The sequence below is a fragment of the Pygoscelis adeliae genome, unplaced genomic scaffold (assembly GCF_000699105.1).
Source record: "Pygoscelis adeliae isolate BGI_AS28 unplaced genomic scaffold, ASM69910v1 Scaffold262, whole genome shotgun sequence".
NCBI classification, from domain to species: domain Eukaryota; kingdom Metazoa; phylum Chordata; class Aves; order Sphenisciformes; family Spheniscidae; genus Pygoscelis; species Pygoscelis adeliae.
In genome coordinates, this window is record NW_008824184.1 from 1,391,907 (window position 1) to 1,402,048 (window position 10,142).

At 42.0% G+C, this 10,142-nt stretch overlaps 2 protein-coding genes across 2 annotated transcripts in view; one reads left to right on the top strand and one right to left on the bottom strand.

Annotated features, from left to right (window-relative positions):
• ISCU (iron-sulfur cluster assembly enzyme) overlaps positions 1-603 on the bottom strand; it is a 3,786-nt gene extending 3,183 nt beyond the window's left edge. Inside the window, exon 1 of the mRNA XM_009334444.1 lies at positions 568-603. Within this exon, the coding sequence (XP_009332719.1) occupies positions 568-603 (36 nt within the window). The remainder of the gene's footprint in view (positions 1-567) is intronic.
• Positions 602-10,142, top strand: part of SART3 (squamous cell carcinoma antigen recognized by T cells 3) — an 18,894-nt gene continuing 9,353 nt past the window's right edge. The window contains exons 1-11 of the mRNA XM_009334445.1: positions 602-613; positions 713-839; positions 1,915-2,019; positions 3,479-3,663; positions 4,685-4,790; positions 5,540-5,664; positions 6,142-6,297; positions 7,452-7,590; positions 8,036-8,143; positions 8,546-8,623; positions 8,829-8,887. Of these exons, the coding sequence (XP_009332720.1) occupies positions 602-613; positions 713-839; positions 1,915-2,019; positions 3,479-3,663; positions 4,685-4,790; positions 5,540-5,664; positions 6,142-6,297; positions 7,452-7,590; positions 8,036-8,143; positions 8,546-8,623; positions 8,829-8,887 (1,200 nt within the window). The remainder of the gene's footprint in view (positions 614-712; positions 840-1,914; positions 2,020-3,478; positions 3,664-4,684; positions 4,791-5,539; positions 5,665-6,141; positions 6,298-7,451; positions 7,591-8,035; positions 8,144-8,545; positions 8,624-8,828; positions 8,888-10,142) is intronic.

The window sequence follows — 10,142 nt, forward strand, 5'->3', positions numbered from 1 at the left end:
TCCCGGAGAACCGACGCCTCCCCTCCGGGAAACCTCGGAGCGGGGCGAGACCCGGCCTTCGTGGGGTCTTCCTTTTTGTGACTGCCTGCTGGAGTGGCTGCGGCGGTAACGGAACAAATATCCGTGGCTGCTTGTGTAGCTTGATGCTGGAAACTGTCGAGACGTGAATGTTTGGAGTCTGAATTGGAAACTAGGCGTTTTGGGTTTTTTTGAGAGGGAAATTAGAGAGGAGGGTCCTAGTGGACAGTTTGTAGTCATCGAAAAAAACTTTGCTAGCTGTTTGGGGTTTTTTTAATTGCCTTTGAAGAAATTAAAATACATTTGGCTCTGTTGAAGAAGGCTTTTTTCATGTTGCACTCCTGGGTCTGTTTCTGCAACTGGTAGCTACTGTACTTCTGGTGCTGGCATTTGCACTGCTGAGCAGTAACCTTTACAGCTTAGAGCTGTAGGCTAAGCTCTGAGCTTACCTTTAGAGCTCTGTTAAACTTGGAAGTGTTTTTATAAATGTCTCCTTGTGACGTGAAATCGTCTTGCAAACAATAGTGAAGTTGTGGTGCAGTGCTGCACAGGAAGGTAGGTGTTGTCTTGGCTATGTGGACACATGACGAGATTTGTATGCCCCAAAAGGCAGTATGATATTCTGTTCTGCTAAATGTTTTCTGATTTCTTCATGTCTCTCACTCAACAGTACTTTTAAAAATTTTTTTTAAAGCTTTCCATCAATGCTTTTGACTATAACTGTCACTTGGATCTGATAAAGCTGCTGCGCCAGGAGGGAGAGTTGGTAAAGCTCAGAAGAGCTCGTCAGAAGATGAGTGAACTCTTTCCACTTACCGAAGGTACAGAGCATCTTCTGCTCATGCTGCAGCCAATACTGCTTAAGCATTATCTGTGTAAAATACCATTGTTTCAGTAGTGAAATAATGTGTTTGTGCCAGGCTTCGATAACATTGTTCCAGTCCAGAGAAACCTAAAACAACAAATTTGGGACTTTTTAAACTCTGAATGCTGCTGGTGTTAATGGCCAGCATTGAGCTTGGCCTCTGACAGGCACAGGGTAGCAAGCTTGTTGCAGGAATTCGAGCTCTTGCAACTGCACTGTCCTGCCCTGTCCTCTGCCAGAGGCTGCTGCGGTAGAGTGGGACTGGTGTGTGGGGGTGTTTGTGTGTGCCCAGCTACTCCAGTCGCTAGTCTGTCCGTCTGTTAGCTGGGGGAGTTGCTGCCAGGATGCGACCTGCTGTAGCCCAGGGACAGGTGTATGTTTGCTTGTGCTGCCTTTGCTGTAGGGCTGGTAATATACAGCTGTGGGATGGCAGCACTGAAACAGCTTCAGTCGCTTAGTCAGTGAATGTGACTCAGAGCACAGACAAATTGCTGCCAGAAGTTAAATTTTGCAGGCAAGCAGCAAAAGATGTTGGTGGAAGTTGCAGGTAGCCCTTGAAGTGGGTGTTTCTTTTTTATTTATAACACAGAGGCAATGTAAATATTGCAGAGGCTGTTCTGCGAGTGTGCTTTTAGCCTTGGCAAGGGAAGGTTTCCTCCTATGCATGTGGAAACTTCCAGCCTCTAAAGTAATTTACTGTTTCTTGTAAAAGTGAGGAAAGGTGTACCTCTGGATGCCTCTCTGGTTCATACTGATCCTCTGCCCATGGTACTAATAAATTGCTGCTTGCAACTTCTGCTTTCTTTAAATAGAAGTGTGCTTGTTTAGTACTAGTCGGAAAAGGTCTGTACCAAACTTTTCTTTTAAATTTATTGTGAGCAGTCATGGAGGCTAAAATTGCTCTCTTTTTCCCCTTGGCCCTCTCCCTATTTTTAAGTCTGTTATTAAAAACTCTCATAAAAAATTCAACAAGTGGATTTAACTTACTCTTTCTGAACATTGGTGATGTATTCTAAACTTCTTTCCTTCAGAAATTTGGCTGGACTGGTTGAAGGATGAGATAAAAATGGCTTCTGAAAGCTCTGAGCGAGAGAAAGTTTATGAGCTGTTTGAGAGAGCTGTGAAAGACTACATCTGTAAGTTGTTAATATATGCTATAAAATGTATTGTGTTGCATTCAGATTATGGCTTTCTCTTTCTAGGAAAGTTTCATCCTTCTGTTACAATGCAGAAATTGGACCGAAATATTAGTGTGAAGTGATCCTCAGTTTTTTCTGAAGCATTGGAGTTAAAGGCCGTTCACAGGCAATGCTTTAAGTACTATTGCAGTCTTCAAGATCTTTTAAACAAATGTTGTAAAAAGTTTCAAACGCGTATTTCACACTTCTCTAATCTCTAAAAGCAGCAGATATTGCGCTCACCTAGGGAATGCTTTCTCTCTTACCCATCATGGGTTCTTTAGCTCTTTCTTTGAGGAAAGTGAATGCTTTTAAAAGGCTCATTTCAACTTCTGTCTTCTGTGTTGGTTAGCACTGTCTCTACTGCCATTTCCACTATGTGACAGCTCTTTCAGAACATAGTTACTGTCTGTGGGACGGCATTCTTGAAACCCTGCGAAGTAGGTAACCCTAGCCATGCTGTGGTACCAGGCCCTGATCATCCTTGTTACAAGTGAGGGAAGTACGTGGTGTCTTGTCTTTCCACTTCTCAGGAGCTGCCTGCAGCTGTAGCTTAAAACTTTTAGCTTAAAGCACTGAGTAACTGTGTGCTCTTCAGGTATTGTGGTAAGGTGCTGAAAACACAAAGCCTGAAGAAGCAGAGAGGGCTTGGTAGCGTTGAGGTGAATTCCTTGCAGAAGCTATATACAAAATGTCACGTTGCAGCACTGGCATAGCTAGCCTCACAGGGCGTTGGTGATCGTTCAGGAAGGAATGGAGAGGTGAAGAACTGAGAGGGAGTATCCTCTGGATCTGCTGGATGGATTGCACCTGGGGTTTGGAAAGACTTCTTCTGGAGCCTGAGATGTGCAATCTAACATCCATTGGTTGGACAGTGTCTGCTGGGGGTCCCTGAACCTTATTTGCTCAGATATTGCTACTGGTGGGAGAGATGCCAGGCAGCTAACGCTGTTCTAGCAAATCCTCCTCCTTCATAGTTAAACTGCTTAAGCAGTTGCTGAACAGGCAAGTACAGGAGTCTGGAAAGAGAAGAAGGACCTACTTTAATCTGAGTTCTGTAGGAGCGCGACAGCTTTGTGGTCCCAGCTCTGCGCATGTGTGCAAGAAAAGTCAAGTTGCTGTTGGGGGGGGAGTGTGTGTCTTGATGCATCTCTGATGTAGCTTGTGTACCAGAGGTGGCATACAGGAGTCAGTCTGTGTCAGTAACGACCACAAGAGTGACTTCTTTCAGAAAACAATTGTAGCAGCTGGTACTGAATCAAGAGCATAGAATAAAATATTTTAATTTTTCTTTACTACATTGGATGGTAAAGAAAATTGTCATGTGTTGGTCTATTTGTGGGTGTTTGGGAAGCAGAGATATGCCTTTTTTATTTTTGAGGGGATTAGGTCATCTGTTTCCCATAACTTTGTTTAGGTCCTGAAATTTGGTTGGAATATGCCCAATATTCAATTGGTGGCATTGGCCAGGAAGGAGGAATTGAGAAAGTTCGCTCAATATTTGAGAGAGCATTAACTGCCGTTGGACTGCATGTGACAAAAGGAACAGCTTTATGGGAAGCATACCGTGAGTTTGAGAATGCCATACTGGAAACGGCACAGGTAAGGCCGGTCTCCTGGGCTCTTGTAAGAAACAAGTTGTGGTGTAGTTTCTGAAGTCGTCTTGTGCTGCCCCCTCATCAGTCTCTTCTGAGATGTAATGTCACACAGTTGTTTCTTTTCAGCTGTAGAAACTGACCCTTTGGCCTGGGAAAAACATTCTGTGTATTTAGTTGATATAGTAATGGATTTGTGTTTAAATAAGATCATAAAATCTCATATCCAGAAGCAAAGTTTCATTCTGCTGCTTTAGCTTGAACTGACAAGCATAGCTTTAGATTGAGTAGTTTCATTATGAAACAGCGTTCTTGCCAGTGAATGTTTTTGTGCATAGTCAATCATGTTTGTATTTCTAGACTGTTTTGTACTTCAGTTTTTAACTCATTTGTTATTTCACCCTTTTTGTGACTTTTGGATGATGGTATATTATCCCTGTCATACTGTTTGACATCTGCAAAAGATACCTTTACAAGATGGGCCAGAATGTGAATACTTTTTTTTTTTTGTCGTTTACTACATAAGATATGGAAGTTTAAAAGATGTCCCTGCCCGTGGTGTGGGGGCGTGGAACTAGATGATCTTTAAATGTCCCTTCCAACCCAAACCATTCTATGAAATGCTCTAACAAAGGAGTAATGGGAGAACACCCTTTCAAAGAAAGCTGGAAGTTTTAAATCATGTGTCCGCACACCAGGGATTTATAGAAAAACTATTTGGCAGCCCAGTGGGTTTGTGAAGTGGCATGATCATATGTGGCTTACTTTTTTTTCAGCTTATCATTTCCCAATGCATGTGTCAGCTTTCAGTGAGGAATGCTTTTCACATTCATCCAGCTTCTGAGTCCAGCAGTTTCCAAGTTCTAGCTTTCACAGCAGTGACCTGAAATGCAAGTTGGCTGTGTCTGTTCTTCAAGGATCGTGTAATCATTGGGAGCCCAGACCCCCAACCCATAAACAATACACCATCAAGTTCATCAGCTCAGGCTTGAGGGAACTGATTTAACTTTCAATCCTTTTGTTTGTAGCCAGCTCCTGGCAGCGTTCCATCGTCTGAGCAGCAGCAGATGCTCTGCAGCCAGCTTGAGAAGATCCACATGCTGTTCAGGCGCCAGCTGGGGATCCCGCTATTAGGTAAGAGCCGGTGCACTTGGAGAGGTGGCATGGATAAGCTGTGTTATGGTGACCTAGGCATTAGTCATGATTATTCTTTTGGTAGAGCCACACAAACTACAGCTGTAGTATTTGTGAATTTTTTAATCAATGACATTTGCCTGTCTTTAGGGCCTCTTGAATGATGCACAGATCCCTCTTGTTCAGAAGTATTCTTACTCATTGAAACTTGGTTTATCTGTTTCTTCAGTGCATAATTTGAGGCTATATAAAGTACAAATGATGAGCACAAAACATGACCATTAGGAACTAGGAATTCAGCTGTGATGATCACTGCATAAGAACCTTAGTTGGTAGGGAATAGTACACACTGATGGCTGGATTGTTGGAATTCTGCCCTATCTGCTTCATTCTTTAAGCCCCTTTTCTTGTGGCTTTGCTTATAGGAGAGAGTTAAGCACAGTTCTTTGACTTCTTCATTTGCATATTGAAAGAATTTGGGTTGGTCTCTCTTCTTTAAAGCCTTGGGAAAATCTCGCCACTTTGGTTTTCTAAATCAAAATCAGTAGCTTTAATATAACTTGTCCTGAGTTTGTGTTGTAGTGCACTGTATAAGATGAAGTGTCTGAACCCTATAAGCATGAGGTAGTGTGACAGTTAAGACACAAAAGTGTTAACAGAAATAAAAATGTGTTAGAATCAAATATAGGTTGAATGTTGATTATTTAGTCCAATAAGTTATTGATGGGGTTTCATGTCCATTTTAATAGATATGGAGGCTTCGTATGCTGAATATGAGGAATGGTCAGAAGATCCGATACCAGAAACAATAATAAAGAATTACAAAAAAGCTCTACAGCAATTGGAGAAGTGTAAACCATATGAAGAGGCACTGGTAATGCTGTTACTTATACCTTGCTTTAAAACTAAGAGTTAATTGCTTTGGGGTGATTTTTTTTTTTTCTCCAAACTTTATTATTTTTCTAGTCACAGAGCTAAAGCAGCTGTGTATTGGTAGGTGACTCTTTCGGCTGTGAGCAATGTGAGACAAGAAGCCTCACAACTGGGTATACTGGAAACTATTGAATCTGTTGACTGTGTCAGGCCACCCTAGGGTGCATGTGAGTACTCTGGCTGTTTCTTCCAGCATTGACGAGCACGCTGGGCTAAGAGGAATAAAAAGTAGGGATCTGAATGGCTTCAGAACCAGGGTGGTATTTGGAGATACATGAAAATCAAAAGCTGCTGATATTTAGAGGCCAAGTTCTTGTGTGAAATTTTGCATGAGACCTACTCTGAGTAACAATCGAACTGTTTCAATCATGCTTTGTTCAGAAGATTTTAATTTTTTTTATCTCTGTTTGTTTTATAGCTTGGTGCTGAAACACCAAAGCTAGCAGAATATCAAGCTTACATTGATTTTGAAATGAAAGCAGGTGATCCAGCTCGCATTCAGTTGATCTATGAGAGGGCTTTGGCTGAGAATTGCCTTGTGCCAGATCTTTGGGCACGCTACAACCAATATTTGGTAAGGAAAAAACTAGATGTTTGCGGTTTTATTTTCCTGTTTCTTTTTTTTTAATCTTAGTGGCTGATAAACGAATGACCAGTAAGTTCTACCTCAATCCTGCCCCTTAGTCTTTAAATTCTTCAGAAACTGATTTTCACCTCACCTTTTGGTTTTTTCCTGTTTTCGATGGTGTGTTTATGGATCAAGTGAGCATTTGCTCACTTTTTCCTCCAGTTGTGTTTTTTCTCTGCAGAATTAAACTGGGTGTGGGCATCGAGGCTTGTGCTATCTGGCAAAGAGTTGACTAGGTGTAACGAGCTGTACTGTAAGCCCTGGCATTGTCTCTGGTAGCTAGTCATCCAGAGGCATTGTTTCTGAGGATGTCCTTCCTTTTCTTCCAGCTTTTGTAGGCAAAGCAGTTCAGTGCTGTCTGAATCACTGGGGAGCCTGCCTGTCCGTCAGGAGACAGATAAATTAATGATAGTGCTTGTTTGAGGGCTGCCAGTGCTCTCCTGAATATTTTACAGTGGAGAACAAATAACTAATTTACCAACAAGCCAAAGTAAACCCAGATGTTTATCTATATTTACACGTGGGCTAGTTAGTGCACTTTGAAAATCATATTGAACTTGAGAGGCAGGGTTTTCATGTGGGCAGAAGGTCGGTCTCTTAAGAGATCAGTGTAACTCGCTACAGGAGGCTTATCTAGGCTGAGTTGTTCCGTCATGTCTTTATCTTACCAGCTTGAGACCGCAGGTTGCGGGTGGAACAGTGCCTGTCTCCTTTGAGTAGGCTGTGTGCACCCTCTTTCTTGTATCCTTCTCTTTTCTAAACATACTAAGAACAGTTGGGAATTTACTCAGTGCCTTTATTATATTTATGTCATTGGCAGAAAATACCTAACTGGCTTGGTTAGAACCTCACAGTTAAGTATTGCAGACTGAACATGGCATGGAGTTCTTGTTTGTGGCGCTCCTGAGCATATCCTTTCTGTTTTGAAGGTGTTCACTGGGTTTTTAGGACTACAGAATTTAAAATGTCCATCTCTTCTTAGCTTTTCGAATATAAAATTAAGTACTGTTTTTAAGGTGTTGGCTCTTTATAAGCTGGTATGTCTTAGATGGGCTCTCTGGCTAATAGGAACTGAAAACTTTGTTGTATGGTTATTTCAGGACCGGCAGCTGAAAGTGAAAGAGTTGGTTTTGTCTGCTCATGACCGCGCTGTTAGGAACTGTCCCTGGACAGTTGGGCTGTGGATTCGATACCTTTTGGCGATGGAGAGGCATAGAGTTGATCACAGCATTATTTCTGGTAAAGAAAGATCATCTTGGCAAGACTTCTTTACGCTACAGAACTCTCTCTGCACTCTGACTAATGTGTGACAAATGGTGACTAATGTGTGACAAACGGTGACCTGTAGGATGCTGTAGAATTTGTCTTCATCCTGCTGCATCAGTCTTAAAGCTGAGGAAATGTACAGTAGCAAGCTTCTAGGGCAAAGCTGCTTTTGTTGAGCAGCTTCAATTCTGAGTGAGCAATTTACTTCAACTTTGCATGAACACTACTGAATTAAACTGGCTTTTACATTCGCTTCCTAAACCAATTTAGCGTATGTAGGATTTCTTTTATTTTCCTCTCTTCCTATAAATGTAAGGTGTATATATTTCTTTGTCCTATGCACTGTAGCTTGCTAATTTTGTCAATATTTGAAAAGTAATTGTGTTTGTGTGGGGATGTTTTTCCCTATTTCTTTCAGAAATGTTTGAAAAAGCTCTGAATGCAGGTTTTATTCAGGCAACGGACTACGTAGAAATCTGGCAGGCATATCTTGATTACCTGAGAAGAAGGGTGGATTTTACACAAGGTATATATGATACATGTGTGGATAAATACTTAAACTGTTTTCTGTGTACCTCTCTGAAACAGTGGTATCACTTTTTAAAAAAAATGTAACAGTAGTTTCGTATCTTCCACAAAAATTACTTTCTGGCCAGTTAGTGTCTATAAAAATATATGAACTTCGTTGGTTTAAAGCAGCTCCTTGCTGACAGAATAGATTGTGCTGTTGCAAAAATGCCCTGCCTTATATTTTTGGTACTTGATGTTTCTTTTATTATGCATGTAGTGAGTTTTACTGAAGTAATAAACTTTGGTTCCCCCAACTCCTCCAATAAAATCATTGTGGGTGTTAGGGAAGAGGTTTTAGTGGATGGGAGATGAAAATTAATTATTGTTATTTTAAGGTAATTCTTTCTTTTTTCTGAAGACTCGAGTAAAGAACTAGAAGAGCTACGGTCTGCATTTGCACGTGCTGTGGAGTATTTGAAACAAGAAGTAGAAGAGCGTAAGTTAAATCATCCAATATATTTTCTCTTGTTCAAAATAACTTTTACAAGACTAGTTCTCCACACAGTATTTAACTTGTCTTCAAGTGTCTCAAACATTTGAAGGAAGCTACAGATAAACATTTCATCTACAATGTAGAACTTGTTTAATAAACATTTTATTTCCAAGAGCCATTCACAAACAGTACTTGTTTTTATTCCCAGGATTCAGTGAAAGTGGAGATCCATCCTGCACCATCATGCAGAACTGGGCAAGAGTTGAGGTGATGTTTCTGTCTACTGTACTTAAAATTGCTAGACTAGAGAAAATTGATCATTTTAACATTCCAACCACAGAATGCAATCCTCTTGTACTTTGGCATTTTGTCTGGGTAACTTCAGTGAGTAAATCTTTCTTCTTCCACTCCTGTGCCTGGACTGGTCAAGCATATAGCATAGCTTCAGGCTTGAAGCACGACATCCCAGGAGAGAAACAGCATTCTCTTTGAGAAAGTTGTCAGGACTGTTAGCATGTTTATACTGCTGTGACTGCAGTATGGTACAGAGATCTGTGAGCAGCTTGGTTAGCGGGCTAGCCATAGTGGCTTGGTACTGAACGCTAAGTCTGTAAACTGCCTTGAATCCTGCCTGATTTAGTGCTGCCTACACTAACTAGTTCCAAACTAGTACAGGTATCAATGTGCTGGTGCAGTCACTGTCTGCAAGTGGACGTTTTATTTTCCTTCCTTTGCCACAGGCTCATACAAATCAGGATAAGTCATGTTACTTCTGTACTATAATTTCTCTCGGCATGATCATAGAATCATTTAGGTTGGAAAAGACCTTTAAGATCATCAAGACCAACCGTTAACCCAGCACTGCAGAGTCCACCACTAAACCATGTCCCTAAGCACCACATCTACATGTCTTTGAAATATCTCCAGGGATGGTGACTCAACCACTCCCCTGGGCAGCCTGTTCCAATGCTTGACAACCCTTTCGATGAAGAAATTTTTCCTCATGTCCAATCTAAACCTGCCCTGGCACAACTTGAGGCCATTTCCTCTTGTCCTATTGCTTGTTACTTGGGAGAAGAGACGAACACCCACCTTGCTACAACCTCCTTTCAGGTAGTTGTAGAGAGTGATAAGGTCTCCCCTGAGCCTCCTTTTCTCCAGGATAAACAACCCCAGTTCCCTCAGCTGCTCCTCGCAGGACTTGTGCTCCAGACCCTTCACCAGCTTTGTTGCCCTCTTTTGGACGCGTTCCAGCACCTCAATGTCTGTCTTGTAGTGAGTGGCCCAAAACTGAACACCGTATTCGAGGTGTGGCCTCACCACCTGGAGTACGAACTTCCCTAGTCCTGCTGGCCACACTATTTCTGATACAGGCCAGGATGCCATTGGCCTTCTTGGCCACCTGGGCACACTGCTGGCTCATGTTTAGCCGGCTGTCGACCAACGCCCCCAGGTCCTTTTCCGCCAGGCAGCTTTCCAGCCACCCTTCCCCAAGCCTGTAGCGCTGCATGGGGTTGTTGTG